The sequence below is a fragment of the Halichoeres trimaculatus genome, unplaced genomic scaffold (genome assembly GCF_033239565.1).
Source record: "Halichoeres trimaculatus isolate MK-OKI-2021-1 unplaced genomic scaffold, fHalTri1.1 fHalTri1_scaffold_3, whole genome shotgun sequence".
Taxonomy (NCBI): Eukaryota; Metazoa; Chordata; class Actinopteri; order Labriformes; family Labridae; genus Halichoeres; species Halichoeres trimaculatus.
In genome coordinates, this window is record NW_027437181.1 from 37798433 (window position 1) to 37814999 (window position 16567).

Here is a 16567-nt window from a genome sequence, read left to right on the forward strand (position 1 = left end):
TTATAAAAGCACTTTTCTAGATACTCAAAGACATTTTACAATGGATAAAAACAGCATATAAAAACACACAATGACAAAACGTGAATAAAAAAAAGCAGAGCAGAAAAACAAAGTGCATTCAAAAGACGATCATATATTAACAGGTGGGTTTTGGTAAGTGTTTCAAAAGTGGGGAGGTCAGGACACTTACGGAGGATGTGTAGTGGTAATGCTTTCCAGAGAAAGCTCTGTCCCCCCAAGGTTCGGTACTTGGTGTCAGGTGAGGAGGTGGGCTTCAGCGGAGCCGTGGTTTGGGGGGTGGGGGGGTTGTAGGTCAGAATGAGGATTTCAAAATGAATTCAATATTTGATGGGGAGCCAGTGAAGGTTTTGTAGAACAGGGGTGATGTGGTCTCTGGAGCGGATGCCCTAAGCAAGAGGGCGGCAGAGTTTCGAGTGTATTGCAGTTTGTTGAGTTGTTTCAGAGGGAGGCCGTAGAAAATGCTATTGCAGTAATGAAGTCTGGAATTAATAAATGCACATATGAGAATTTCAGCAGTGGAAAAGGAGAGGGATGGATGGAGACGGGCAATATTTTTCAGATGGAAGAAGGCAGTTTTTATGAGTTGCTTAATGAGATGTTCCAGAGTGAGATGAGAGTCAAAATTTTGCGTCGAGATTAGATACAAAGTCAATGCAAAGACGTGTTTGAAAGCCGATTCGCCCCGGATGGCGCATTGGATGAGTTTGGCACGGCATCGGCACGTTTGGGGCGTAAGATGCCTTTACGTTTGAGATTCAAATATTGAACTTTTGACACAAATTCGTGTGAGGCTGTGCCGTGACAGCCAATCAGCAATGACATTCCCCCATTACGTCATTAATTTGATGATTGAGCAGGCCTGGGTGAAAGTCGCTGAGGAGACAAGTTTTGAAAGTAAGTTCTGTTTATATTGGTTTCCAGCTGGATTTGCCTGCACAGGTCAACACTTAGTCCAACTGTGTTTTTCTCAGTTGAGTTTTGTCGTAAAAGATGGAAGAGCCTGATAGAGAGGAGGAAGGAGCGGGGCCGTGGCAGAGCCAGGGTAAAGATGGAAGTTCTCTGTGGTCCTCTCTTTCCTCGACCCCTTCATTATCCCCAGGGAGACCTCCGGGAACATGGGTCGGGGGGTTGAGGATGAGGTCACAGGGAACAGCCAGGCAGGGCCAGTGGAGGTGGATTACCAGTGAGAGGCAGAGATCCTGGAGTACTGGGGGTGGGCGCAGTCTGTTTTAGGCTGTGGCCACTTTCTGCTCCCCTCCCGCCTGCCCCACCGATCCTTTGTTTTTAATGCAACATAACATCCACTTTTTGGGCCAGGCAGGGATAGGGGGGGGTTGGTGGACCCCCACTCGACCTGTTCTTCCCCAGTTTTAATGCAACACATTACACTTAGCTGCACTATTCACGGTGTAGGGATAATGTAGCCTGTCTGGGACCAGGTTGAAGAATAGTGGATGGGGGGGGGTTGGTGGTATAGGGTTTGTCACGGGCATAGGCTTGGTGCGGCTGTGGGGGTTGAGCCTCGCTGGTCATGACTTTGTGGGGGGCGGGTGGCACTGGCGGCTTCCGTGGTGCGGCTGGGCTCCGGGAGCTACCCTGTTGCTTGGGCAGCGGTCTCCAAGGCCTCCCATGGCCTCAGATTTTCTGGGGGACGGGCCGTGACCCCCATCCCACCGCTACATGCCCACATCTTGCCCCACCTGGCCTGGCTGTGGTTCGTGGCCTCCCCTCTGGGGAGAGGTCTGGTCCTGGGGGGGGCTGGCTCTTGGGTGACTTGGGGCCTCCGGCCTGCCGCGGGGAGCGTGGGGGTGGCTGGGTGCTGGGGGTGGGGGTGGCTCGGGGCCGGGCGGACGGGTGGTCGGGGAGGGCGGGTGTGATCTGCAGGAGGGGCTGCTGCTCTGGGCCCTGGGTGCTGTCACTGTAACACAATCACTGGTGTGGGAAAAGGTGACACAAGGCCACAGATTACTCTGGAGGACATAGTGAGTCGATATCACGCTGAGATGACCAAATACAACAGATGAAGGAAACCTGGAATTTCACAAAGAGCCTATTGGAGGCGGATGGAAAAGGTGCAACCAATCAGCTTAACAAGGTCAGTATGGGCACCCATTCAGATTAAGCAGATTACACCAGAGCATTCCTGATTCAGATCCAAATTTTAGAAACCTGCCAAAACAAAACATGGATCAGGCTACATGTAAGAAAGTCTGACTCAGACTCCCGTGAGGGGATTTTAATCACCTTATGAAAGGAACTGAAGTTGATATCATTTCCTCTGTTTGACAATCAGAAGATCAGAAGATCATCAGCGCCAACATCAGCCAACTCTGTGCTGTAGTTTTCAAACAAGTAACAGCTGCTGCGGGCGGGACAGGAGACTAAAGCATGCTGCACAGACCCTTATCCAGACACTGGTTATTTCCGAAACTGCCTACTATACTAGCAGTATGTACTTACTGGCCAAATATATAAAATAAATAATATACACTGCCTGGCCAAAAAAAGATGCAACCAAAGAGATCACACACTAATATTTTGTTGGACCACCTTTAGCTTTGATTACAGAGTGCATTTGCTGTGGCATTGTTTCAGTAAGCTTCTGCAATGTCACAAGATTTATTTCCATCCAGTGTTGCATTCATTTTTCACCAGGATCTTGCATTGATGATGGTAGAGCCTTCTCCAGCACATCCCAAAGATTCTAAATGAGGATAAGGTCTGGACTCTGTGGTGGCCGAGCCATGTGTGAAAATGATGTCTCATGCTCCCTGAACCTCTCCTTCACATATTTTAGTCCGATGAATCCCGGCATTATCATCTTGGAATACCCTGTTCTTTAAGCACATACTGTTGCTCGACCTGACCAACAGCAGCAACCCCAGATCATAGCACTGCCCCCACAGGCTTGAACAGTAGGTACTAGGCATGATGGGTGCAACACTTCATCTGCCTCTCTTCTTACCCTGATGGCCCATCACTCTGGAACAGGGTCAACCTGGACTCATCAGACCACATGACCTTCTTCCATTGCTCCAGAGTCAAATCTTTTTGCTCCCTAGCAAATTGAAGCCTTTTTTCCCCGTGAGCCTCACTGGTTAGTAGTTTTCTCAAAGCTACACAGCTGTTCAGTCCCAATCCCTTGAGTTCCCTTCACATTGTGTGTGTGGAGATGCTCTTACTTTCACTATTGAACATAGCCCTGAGTTCTACTATTGCTTTTCTTCCGTTTGATTTCTCTGAACATTTAACTGAGGATTTTTTTAAGGCCAAATTTCTTCCTGGAAGACAATGGGACCCCACCATCCTTCCAGTTTAAATAATACATTGGACAGTTCTTAGCAAAATTTCAATGGTTTCTGTAATCTCCTTAGATGTTTTCTCTGCTTGATGTATGTCAATGATTTGACTCATCTCAAGCAGACTATCATGTCTTCCACGACTACAGGATGCGTCTTTCCACATGGTTGTTAACAAAACTAGAAGCAACTCATTGCACCAGTTGGGGTTAAATAACTTGTTGCCAGCTGAAAGATAATCACCCATTCAGTAATTATCCAGTAGGAGGCTCGTACCTATTTCCATAGTTAAATCCAGGTGGCTACTTTTTTTTTTTGGCCAAGCAGTGCCAAAGGAGGCCTCAGAGAACCACCTGCACCACGCAGTCAGGACTCTCAATCTTCAACTTTAGTTCAACTAGGGTCAACTTTCACACATCTACATCATCCCGAAGTGAAGGGGACAAAATCAGCATGTGAGACATCTTTGACATTACTCCACCAACAGGAGGACTATGGGAGGGTGCTAACAACCAGTGTAACAGCTTCACCCTATATCACAGATTTAACACTAGTTTAGCTTTAGTTCACGGTGTAGCTTTCCCTGTGCCCTGAAGCTCAGATGGGTCCACGTCGGAGGAATGCAGTGAAGAATCTGTACCAGCCTTTACGTAGCTTAGCATGTTTCAGGTTTTTACCTCTTGGAATAAGTACGGTAAAGACAGACAGGAACACAGGAACATAAAGGTTTCAATGTATCTTGAGCTTTACTTTATCCCTGTCACCACATTTCCTCCTATTTTCTGCACTGCAAAAAATCTAAAATCTTATCAAGTGTTTTTGTTGTATTATAACTAAAAATTGTCTTATACTCAAAATGAGCCACATTCAGCTTATTTGTTCAGAAAAAATACTTGTTTCAAGTTTAGTGTTTTCCCTAGGTTTACAGTCTTGGGGGGCACAATGTTGTTTGGCATAGGGCTATTTAGTCTGTTAAATAAAAAAAGGTACATGTCTGATTTATGAGAGAAGAGGAAATTTGATTGAAACTAGAATAATGTCTTCATACATGCAAATTTTCTCTTGTTGTATGGGCAGATTGTGTTAATATGTTAAATACAATTCAGACCTCATTTTTGTCTTTAAATAACTTGAAACAAGACATTTTTCTGGACTGGTCATTGAATGTGGCTCATATCAAGTATAAAAAGAAAATTTCCACTGAAAATAAAGTAAAACACTTGTTAAGTTTTCAGTTTTTTGCAGTGTGGCTTCGATAAATTTCCATATTTGGGAAAAGAGAGAGAGTGGCCAGTATTTTAAAAACATCCATCACATTCAAGCTCTGACGGGGACTTCCACTTCCATCCTCAGACTGTTTCACTTTTCATCCGTCTGTGTTTGGACCACAAGGAGGATCTGACCTCACATAACCTCTGTGATCAGGACTTATTATCACAGGCAAAGTGTGTTTAAACCTGCTGCAGCACCAAACCAAGCTACAAACTGCAGGCTGCTACTTGCTAAACTGCCCATCTGACACACAAACATACTCACACCATGCAGGTTTGGACTTTCTAAGGGATGAGAGAATTTGCCTGATCCATACTTCAGACAAAGTGGATCCAAAGCTGTTTGAAGGCTGACAATGACACATAAAGTCACCAGTTCATCCATCAAAGCTTGCTCATCTTCATGTTCATTTTAACAAAGGGGAACTTTACCTGCTGAAGGCTTTGTTTATCTCTTTATAAGTTTACATTTGTGTTAAGACTCAGTGATCCTGCCGACACTCAAACACACCACAGGCTTCCTGTTTTAATGAAAGGTGAGTTAAGCTAGCTAAATCAGTCCTCTACTGACACAAGTCTGGTTAGGATTTCTAAAGTTACACCTGTCTCTGGATGACCATTAAGCATTCTCTAAACATGGATCTACAGCATCAATGCTGGATGTTCAGACTTGAGCAGATTTTCAAACCTCTACATATTCAGATGTAGAAATACTTGAACACTTAAAAAAGTTAGCATGAGATCTTCATATGACTTGCTCAAACAATGAGGTCTTCACATAAGGATCTCCTAACTGGTTCATGACACATTGATGGGGCAGGCCTCAAGTACCAAGGTCTACCCATAGCTCCACTCCCTACATCCTAAAGAGGGCTGGCCAGTAAGAGTGAAGGGGGTTTGTGGAGTTGGGGGTATTTAAGAGACAGCAGCTAAAATGTAGGGTTTCAGACAGAGGCTGGAATCAAAATCAGCAAAAAGTTGTGGCTCTCCTTCTTAAAACATTTTTCCACAGATATTTTGGATTCTCGTGGGTCCTTACATCCCAGGTTTTTTGAGGGGAATCCCATCTCTGACATTTTATTAGGCAAAACTGTAAAGATGCCAAAGTTGTGTATTTTGCATTTTTATGAGCAATTTCAGTTTGTTTTTTTTGCTTTGATCATTAAATTAATATGTAGTATTATCTGAAGTGGGGTTGTATGAGTAACATATCATCAGTTATAGTCTGTGAGCATGTCTGGGATGCATCCAAAAATAGTACAAAAACAAAAAAGGCTTTCTGATGGCACTGTAAAGTGCAGAAAAAATTTCTGGTCCTCTACAAATGAGATGATCACCAGGGATGGAGTCTTTTAAAATAAACAAACTGTAGCCAGTCTTGATGCAGTTTCTACAGGCAGTTTTTGATTAAAGGAGTTTGAGATTACCTTTATCAGTTGCAGCTTAAAGGGACAGTTCAGTTTTTTTGAAGTGGGGTTGTATGAGCTCTATGTGACCACTAAGGACATTAGATACAGTAGAAAGTTGTCTCCTCTCCCTCAGTAAGACACAAACTGTAATCGATGGTGACGAGGAAATAGACGCTAACAGGGAGAGACCGTACCAAATTCAAAGGCTATTTTCTCTGCCTACAAGAACTAAAATCAAAAAGTAATACCACAGTTTAAGAGTACGCTACATAAAATATTTTTTAAGTGCATTAAGTCTTCAGAAATATAAACATTTATCTGGACCTAACTAACTGGTCATGTGTCCTTACGTGCAATGCTAGTGCGCTCCGTCCCCCCTCCTCCTTTTGGCTGTAAGGAATGTAAACAAGCTATGCTTCGGGCGCCGGTTATAGACATAAAAGTTAATATTTCTGAAGACTTAATGCACTTAAAAAATATTTTATGTAGCGTACTCTTAAACTGTGGTATTACTTTTTGATTTTAGTTCTTGTAGGCAGAGAAAATAGCCTTTGAATTTGGTACGGTCTGTCCCTGTTAGCGCCTATTTCCTCATCACCATCGATTACAGTCTGTGTCTTACTGAGGGAGAGGAGACAACTTTCTACTGTATCTAATGTCCTTAGTGGTCACATAGAGCTCATACAACCCCTCTTCAAAAAAACTGAACTGTCCCTATAAGTAACTCATAGTCACATAACCCCACCCCAAGAGAAAACTGAAAGATCACTTTATGGTTTGCGTGCTCATAAAACATTTACACCTTTGGTTACAAGGAATTTTGTAAAGATCCAGTTTTGGCCTATCATGCCTCTGCAGAGTGCAGGTCTGGAACAAATGTGTCAATAACTTATCAAACAGTGACCTTTTTAAAAGATGCTATGAGGGGGATCTGCCACCTTCTGGCCCAGAGCCTCACACACACTGTTGTAAATTACTTTTAGCAAGGTGTGTGTTTGTTTTGGAATTAAATGGAGATCAGATCGAAACAAATTTCCTTTTTTCATGACAATTTCTTCCTGGATACAATGCGCCGAGGTAAGATATTTATCAGTACAGTTACATAGCACTCCGGTTTGAATGGTCGTCATCAAGAATGTGGCTGAGTCTTCGGATTGGCTTCATTTGAAGTGTCAGGAACAGACAGGTGACATCACAGAGGCTACGTCCATGTTTTATACAGTCTAAGGGTGTAACACCTGGCTGGATTCATTTTCTACTGTCCCAAGCTCCAATTCTGTTAACACTTAGTTCAGTTAATTAGCTTAGTTAGCTCTTAGCTCTGCTAGCTAAACACACAGCACTCTGTGAGCCACAGGCTGATAACAGTAGCACCTCCTGATGGCGACAACACAGATTTGGTGTTTACCCTCCCTCAGTAAAGTCAGGGTAACCTTTGTCAGAGTTAGATATTTGTTTCCACACAGTGACTGCTGCTGTACTAACTCATAACAAGCTGTGAGCAGAAACTCTGTCCATGTCCTTTGTCCCCAGCCATGCAAGAGCAGAAACAAGAACTCTGTCTGGTTTATTCATGACTTAAAAATGTCATGATAATGTCCTTGAAGTGAGCACTGCAGGACAGATAAGGCACAGGTAAATCACTTTTCTCCAAATATGAAAGTTTACCCCAAAGCTGATGAATTCAGAGCACATCCCACCTAAATACTCCATCCAGAGCCAGCCTGAGACAGCAGTGCTTACTTCAGCAAAGTATTTTTAGCACGTGACATCAGACTGAGGTTAGAGGATTGTCCTGAACATCCACTGCTGCAGAGCAGCTATCATATCTCTCTCACAGACATGCAGAGCTGATCAGATGTGCGTCAGATGCTCAGCCTCAGAGCTCTGCAGAGCAGCAGTGACCGATTCTATGTCACTCCGTCTACATGTGCAGCATATAAACAACGCTTCCCTCAGTGCTACGCTACGCTACGTCACATCTCCATCCTCCCTCCTATTTACCTGCTCATAGTGAAGTAGAGAATCCTCCTCTTCCTCCTCCTACCTCCATCACATCTAAAGCATCCTCAGCTGCTGCTGCTGTGTGGCGTCTGCACAGCATCCTGGATCTGTTATCTGATCTGCATCCGCTCCCACACGGGTTGGGTGGGGGCAGGGAGGGGGAGGTGGGGAAACAGGAGGAGGAGGGAAGCAGGGCAGGGAATGAGGCTCTTTTGTTTAACAGCCATGCTTCCTGTCTCTGTTTTACTCTTCTCACACCCTCTTAGCAGTAATCTGCTGTAATCTCACACTGGCTCAAACAGAGGATGGATTAGGCAGATCATCTAGTTTCTGCCACTTTTTCGCATTTAATCTTTTGTTGTGTCCAGTTTCAGAGCCATGATATGAGTAAAAGAAGCAGAGGCATTGGAGGAGCTTGAACAAATAAAACAAATCTCGAAAAGGTTGGGTCTGTCAGTGAATACAGAAACTGAATAATCAGCTGCTTCATTAAACATGGGTTCAGTTCCCCGGCAGTGGTACATGCAGTCTGATCACAACACAGTTACAGTTGTCACAAAGCAATTTCCCCCTTAAAACACCCTTGAAATAAAAACCATCAAATGGGGGTTAAAGAGTCTGACGTGGCTCTGGACGTCTCTCCAGAGTCACTGCGAGGCTGAGTCACAGTTACCACAAACCATAATTAATACTACACCCTTTGGTGAGGGCCTGGTGTGGGAGACTGAGAAGTGACTGATGTCATATTTCTGACATCTGCTTTGTTCACACTGTGCTTGGTTTTCATGTTGCACAGCTGCAAAACTCAAAGCAACAAGTGCAGACTCAAAAGACCATTTTTCTTCATTTGTTCATCTGATCAGCAGTAAAATAAAGTTCTATCTTAAACCAATCAGTAACTATGGCTGACTGGTTAGTTACAGCCCAAATGATTCTTACTGGAAGAAATGTGTTTCAGACTCATTAATAATGTATGTTTATAAAAACAGGAAGCACCATGCTGCAGCCACCTCCCAGCAGATGCTCAGTGGCAGCCTAGATCATTTGAACCCTCTGCATTTTAAAGACGCCTCAGTTTATTCGTCTTTGAACTGGCTGAGATAAAACATTAAAAAAAATGAAATACAAAGTCGTCAGGAGTCTCTGTGAACCATAGAATAGAGCCATCATATGCAGATTTAGGCCATTTTCCTGAGAAAAAGGAACATTAAAAATGACGGACTGATCCCCTCAAGGCTAGACCTGAACCCCAACCCGCCCATTTGGTGGAGTTATAAAGTCAAGTGCAAAAATCTATTAAACATCAAAGGAAAATCTTTGTCTTGAGTTGTAGAAAACATGGGATGACTTTAGTGTTGAAGCTCCAAGGAAATGTATCAACACTATGTCAGAGATGTGTGCTGCTGTAACTGCTGCTGAAGGAGGAAAATTTAAGAACAAGTTTAAAACAGATTTGAAAAAAAACCTACTTCATCTGAGATCTGTTGAGCTCAGACCAAACATCTGCATGTTTCAGGATCAGGTAAAAAAAGGTTTTTACTTTCTGATCCGTCAAGCGTTATTTTTTTGGCCAACACTGTGTGGACGATGCACAAAAATACACAACACAGTAAACACACACACTCATAAATCAGGATATGGCATCAGAAATTTCCAAGACAGCGAGCGCTGAGTGGACCAAGCTTATGTGAGCATTAATCAGAGAGAGGAGAGAAGATTCAAAAGCTGTGTCCCTATTCAGGGTCTGCAGCCTTTGGAGGACCTGGCCTTCATAGCCTGCGTAGACCGCAAAGACCAAACTAAACTGAGTCGGTCTGGTCTACGGAGCATTTTCTGTTTGTCACTCTTGACGTCACGCAGTGCCGCCCTCACCTGTCAGCCTTATCTTACTTTTCAAAACATAAACCAGATGTTTTTTACCATTACAATTTTCAACTTATCTTTATCATTATTTTTTTTATTAATATACTATAGAACCACAACGTACATGTAAGAGTTAAGCAACAACATACACTTTCAACATTTGAACAAGTGCTAGGGGGGAATGCTAGGTTAAATTGCAAGCTGTTATAGATTTAATTGCTTTTTTTCAAAGTACTGATTGGTTTGAATGTATTATTTGAACTCTCTGTCAAAAAAATGTAAAAAACCATTACGTAAGTTTTTCTTCCTGAAAATTTTTATCTATGAACACAGAATTTTTCTACAATGAGGAGATTCATAAAGAACTGTTTTTCCTCTGTATATTACTCAAAAAGAGCCCAAACAACACATTTTCCCTTAGTATACTCATTCGTCTTCAAGGTTTTAGAAACACAATCAGATAGTTGCTGCCAGAATTCCTTCACAACTGGATAAAACAGGACTCCTTCTGGAGTTCAGCCGTGTCCATCATCTTTGGCTTTCACGTGCAATGAATTATGGGATATGTAAAGCTGCGAAGGAATCACCGAATCCGTCCTTCGCAGCACCTGAAAAGGAGGATGAGTTCGATAGCCGTAACTGCCACATTTTGGGGGAGCCTTTGAAATGGAACAGCCTTTGATGCACAGCTGTGACGTAATATGTCTTCAAATTCAGCCTTCAGGGGCTGCAGGCGCTGAATTGGGACACAGCTAACATATGTTTTCTAGGACCACACTGTGCCTCATTGCAAAGCTGCACTGCTAACTGAACTCACTCTGTACTCAGAGCCTGCCTATAGCAGACTCTGCTAACAGCAGCACTGCTAAACATACAGCTAACATTGAGTCATGATGGTAAACAGTTCATGTTTATAAGTACTCAGACCATTCAAACCAGTCGCTCTTAAATCACATCCAGAGTGCTAGGGCTCTCATGTAGACTTGGTTGTCTCTCAATTCAAAGGTTGAGGGTTTGATCCAAGCTCTTGCAGTCACATGCCAAAGTGTCCTTCCCCACGATACTGACTCCTGAATCGTTCCTGCTGTTGTTCAGCAGTGTATAGATGTGTATGATTGAGATCAGCTCATACTTATGACCTCTAACTGTAGCAGCCTCTGCCCTTTAGTTTGTGACTGTGAAGGAGACCAGCGGGGTAGTTCATTCATCATTTTACCCTACACTGATGGCAGAGGCTATTATCTTAAACTTTGACTGGTCCCACACCAAAGGGGCCGTTCACATGACAACATTTTTAGGGTGAAAACCAAAATTTTTGTTGCATTTCAGCCTCGTGTTTACATGGAAATGGCTGTTTAGCCAAACTGAAACGCAAACTCTTGAAAACGGCCTCCAGAGTGGGATTTTTGAAACGCTGCCAACACCGTTGCCATGTAAACAGTAAGCCAGCGTTTTCAGTGGAAACACTGACGTCACATTCCGCCTTGCGTTCGTATATTCAACAGGACAACGGTACCGTTGTTACGATCGTCGTGAACTAGCATGTCGTGCTTGTGCTGCTCAATCTGCTGAATCTGCTGACTGTCTTTCAACAAAATGTGCATCTGTTGCCCCACTTTTGTACTTAGTATTCCCCAATACTCCCAAAAGCAGCTGCTGGATAAAACAGTTATAGCACCACCTGCAGGCCTGGCATGCTTACGGCAGCGTTTTCAGTCCCTCTGCGTTTCTGTGTAAACGCAGATTTTTTCCACTGCGTTTCAGCATTTTCAGATGAAACGTTGTCGTGTAAACGGGGCCCAAATGTGCTGAACATCGGGCAGCCTTGGTTCAAGCACAGTTTAGCATGTGGACTGGAGGACCTGGGATCAAACCATCGACCCTCTGATTGAGAGAAAACCGACTCCACCACTGAGCCGCAGTCCCGAGAGCCTCTACAGAGTGTCCCGTGCTCTGGAGGTTTCCACTGTGCTGTTATCTCCCCCACTAACTCAATAATTTAGGACTTTACATCATTAATGCATCTGCAGCACATTCACTGCTAATAAAACTGTCTTATCTTCTTGTTTTAGTTTTGATCTGCTGTGCATTTCTACAATTTCATTTCCTCTGCATTTTTTCATGCATTTATCAATTGTGCAGTTAGGCTAAATTTGCAGGGGGGGTATCCTGAACACAGCTCATATGTTTAGATTATTCATGTTTATATCAATGCATGGCTTTGGTTTCAAGCACGGCACATCTTTGTTGTCTCATTAGCCCATGTACACCAGATCAACATCATTTCAATTTCCTCTACAATGACTTCCTCAGCAGAAACGTATAGACACGTTATAGTACATGAAAGTTCACACTTCTCAGACACACAGTCGATCAGTTAGTCATAACACCTTTCTGTATGCAGTAAAGCTAGCAGTCAGCCTGTCATAGTCTTGATTATCCCGTTGAACTTTCCCTTTAAACCATCTGATCATGTATGATAGCACACAGCCCTACACTCACAGTGATCTGCAGAAAAGGATCATAAACAGCTTTGCATGGGATTGTTATAAGACCTCAAACAAAGAAGAGTGAGCTCAGTCTGTTTCATACAGACAGCAGCCCATGGCTCTCAAACTGGTGTGGTTTCACTTCTCTTTGCTCTAAATTTAAGCCGTGCTGCAGTGAAACCACACATGAATGAATTTTTAGTCTGAGCCTTTAAAGGGGATCCTGGTACACATGTTGTAGTGAAGTTCAAACCATCACTTATACAGGTGTTAATGCAAGAAGTGCTTTGAGGAGTTAGATTTGGAGAGATCACTCACCTCTTCGTTCCTCCATGTTGCTGTTAGTGTCTACAGAGTTGTGGAGAAGGCCAACCAACCAGATGGACATTCCTCCTGAAGTCACTGATGACAGGCCATCAAGGCTGAGGTCCAGCTCAGAGAGGAGGACTGGACTCTGCAGACACCCTGCACACAGACCAAGCAGCAGTGAACTCACTGGAACATCACATTAATATTTCCTGTCATTTAGAAAATATCCAGCTGGAGAGCTCGAACAGAAGTAGACGCAGGACCATCTCAACAAGATTATTATGGCTTACAGTTAATAAAAACATAAAGATCTCTCATAAAATGATAATACAGTGAAAAACCCCCAGAATATATTAAACTTATGATGTCACACTCTGATCAGCTGATGAACTGAAACATCTAATAAGGTTTCCTGAGCCTGTAAGTGGTCTCTGACTCCAGTCCAGACAGCGATAGAACCACCATGAAGACTGCTGACTGTCCAGAGTGAGGCCCTGTTTACATGACGTTTCATCTGAAAACGCTGTGAAAACGCAGTGAGATATAACTGCTGTCCAGAAGCCACTTTTAGGAGATCTCCACGGAAGTAGAGTTGAGCCTGTCATCTGGTGTATTGGGGAATACTAAGGTATAGCAATAGATGCACATTTTGTTGAAAGACAGTCAGCAGATAGAGCAGATTGAGCGGAACAAGCACAACATGGTAAATCGCGACGATCGTAACAACGGTACTGTTGTCCTGTTGAATGCGCGTGCGCGAGGAGGAGTGTGACGTCAGTGTTTTCACTGAAAACGCCGGCTTACTGTTTACACGGCAACGGTGCCAGGAGCTTTTCAGAAAATCCCAAGTTTTGTTGCGTTTCAGCTTCATGTTTACACGGAAACTGCGTTTCAGCCGACCTAAAACGCAAACTTTTGAAAACTGCCTCCAGAGTGGGTTTTTTTGTAAAACTCTCCTGACACCCGACAGATGACCAGCTCAACTCTTGTTTGGTGGAGATTCCAAAAGCGGATTTGGACAAGACAGTAATAGCACCATTTACAGGCCTGACATGCTTACTACAGCGTTTTCAGTCCATCAGCATTTCCGTGTAAACGCAGGTTTTTTTCACTGTGTTTTCACTGCGTTTTAGCGTTTTCAGATGAAGCGTTGTCGTATAAACTGGGTCTAAAGTTCCTGCTAAAGAAGCGGTCTGTTCACAGAGTGCTGGATCCAAGCAGATCACCAGAAAGAGGAGTGGAGGGAAAGAGTGGGAGAAAAAGATGAACGAGTGAACAGAGAGGACCTCGGTCTGGAGAGGACTGTCAGGAAAAACCCATTCAAGAGCTTCACAAGGAGTGGACTGGAGTCAGAGCATCAAGATCCCCCTCGCTCAGTCGGATTAAGACTTTAAGTACAGCTAAGTCCAACCACTCCTTAACCAGAGACCAGGTCAGAAGAGTCTTTAATCAAGAAAACTTTTTAATGTATGCATCGTGCCGAGGTAAGGTATTCATCAGTACAGTTACGTAGTGCTACGGTTTGAAACATGACATCAAGCCGATGTAGCTGCAAGCAATAAGTAGCACTGTCAGCAGCTCAGTGCTCTGTATCTGTAGGCTAATGTGACATCAAGTAAACACTGTCAGTTTGTAATTGTTTAGTAGCTGTCTAGCCAGCTGGCAGCCCTGTGCTCTAAGACATGTCTGTAATGTGTAACGTTAGTGAGTCCTGGTTAGCTATGTCCTGCCAGTCATCTACCAGGCAGAGCTAACGTAACCTCACTCTTCATTTTATTGATAGACTCTCAAGTTTGAACAGACCACTGCAGAATAACTGCTGACTGTGGGTTGGAATGAACCTTAGCACACACAGTTTAACCCCTGTGTTACAGAGTGATAGAGCCCGAGCTAAAGGCTAATAAGCCTTTAGCTTGGGCTCTATCACTCTCCTGTCTAGCTTTCTTTCTGCTCTTTTGTCCTTTTTCTGTCTGACAGTTAGGCTCCTGTGTCCAGCATCACTACAAAATTAATCACAGCAATCATTTTCAGCAGAGAAAAACACAGATCTCTGTGTTTTATCTCTACTCACTGCTAAACTTTGTCAACTGGCGTGGTGTTGTCATAGAGACCTAGACATGCTGTAATTTAATCCAGTCCTGATCTACCTAAACTGAACACTAAGAATTAGCACTTCAAAGCAACCCATAACCAGTAATATTGGCGCTGATGATCTCATTTTGAAGTGTGGGTTATGATCAGGCATATTCTAGAAAGGAGACTTTTTCAAGATCACTTTCAAACTCCTCACAGCTCCTTTAAAAAAAGAAGAAAAAATAGTTAAAACTTCAGACTTTAGCAGTGTTTTGACTCAGTCCTGTAACACTAACACATTACCCTCTCTGAAAAATTAGGAATATTCAACAAGTCACATGTTGACTTGTTGACTACAAGAAGTAGCATCATTCAGATTCTCTACAGGATCTGGTTGGGAAGGCCTGCCACTATTTTATTTTTCCTTATATTTGATGATAGTTCAGCTATAACTGAGGGGCTAAAATTTCACCTCAGTCCTGTTAACGAAATTATTGTTTTAATGTTATTAGTGCAGTTTATTTATTTATTTGATTTTTTTGTTGAATTGCTGTAATGTGCTTAGTGACAACATGAATAAATGCCACGTGGCTATATTTCATATATTTGCTAATTGTGTGTTAAAAGGTCATTCCTGTTCCTTTCAGTCCTGTTACTTTAATACTTTAATGAGGAGAAATAGAAATAAAGAAATAGGACTGAGTACCAGTACCAGGAGTGAGTAGTCCTTTAGTTGATTTATTAGTGTGAATATTAGCTGATGTGATTTTAAGGATTTTAACATTTTATATTTTTAGTTTCTGAAATTGTTTGATTTTTAAGATCAGTTTCGTGATGTGAATATATGATGATGTGAATATATAACTTCCAAAGCATCAAGCCCCCACAGAGTGATGCAGAAAAGCAGCACTTTAGCTTGTTTTATAGCCTGTGCTCTATGTAACTGCTGGATGTGTGTGTGGACCCAGATTTTGCTCCTCCCTGCTAGCCGTTGTCAGCAGCATGGTGGTATCACAGGGTCATCTATGTGCCTAAATCAATTCCATCCTGGATGACTGGCCCGGAAGCTGAGAAACAGCATTTAGGAATATCCAATATTGGCACTGATCATTTTAAAGTGTGGATTAGGATCAGGGATATATCTAGAAGGGAGACTTTTTAAAGATCACTTTGAAAGTCTTCAAAAGGACTTGAAGTTTATTTTTTGGTGGCTTTTTGCCTTTATTTGGTGGGACAGTTTGTTTGGAACAAAAAATGGAGAAAGAGGAGGGATGAAAACCACCAAACCATGATGGGACCATCGAGCCTCAAGCCAGAGAGGACTGTAGCCTCTGCACTGGAGGGACCTGCCTTCCAAATTGTGCTTTTGGTAAACACTAAAGTTAGTTTTATTCCTTTTACCTGGAGTTCATTCCTGTTATTTCATCGTTATTTTTTAAAATAAATGTATTAAACCACTTTTTCCAAATATACTTGGTCCATCCTTTATCAACTGTTCAATGAACAACATGATGAGCAATTTGGTTAAGACGAAATTTGGGTCCCATTAAAAATATAAAAATGGTTCAGAATGGTTTTTTTTTAAATACAAGTTGTATGTATAAACACAGATTATTTTCAGAAATACAGTTAATATGATAATAAAACACAACATGAAATTATATAAAAAGTTAAATGAGGTTACCTGAGATGGACCAGTACTCATTTGAGTAGTTCAATATATTATCAGGATTCGAGCTGAGACAGAAATTAGAGTTTACTTTGAGTGAGTTTCAACAAGCCAATGGCATCGTTTCTGTGGACTGGGCCTAAAGACTCTGAAGGCACTG

At 42.7% G+C, this 16567-nt stretch overlaps 1 protein-coding gene across 2 annotated transcripts in view; it reads right to left on the reverse strand.

The window, feature by feature from the left end:
* Positions 1 to 16567, reverse strand: part of lrrk1 (leucine-rich repeat kinase 1) — an 88891-nt gene that overhangs the window by 71564 nt on the left and 760 nt on the right. Inside the window, exon 2 of one of the 2 annotated variants that reach the window (XM_074666169.1) lies at positions 12675 to 12821. In XM_074666169.1, coding sequence (XP_074522270.1) covers positions 12675 to 12744 — 70 coding nt within the window. In that variant the 5' untranslated portion in view covers positions 12745 to 12821. Of the gene's footprint in view, positions 1 to 8004; positions 8136 to 12674; positions 12822 to 16567 lie in introns of those variants that run through there. The other variant, XM_074666170.1, reaches the window with a different exon arrangement.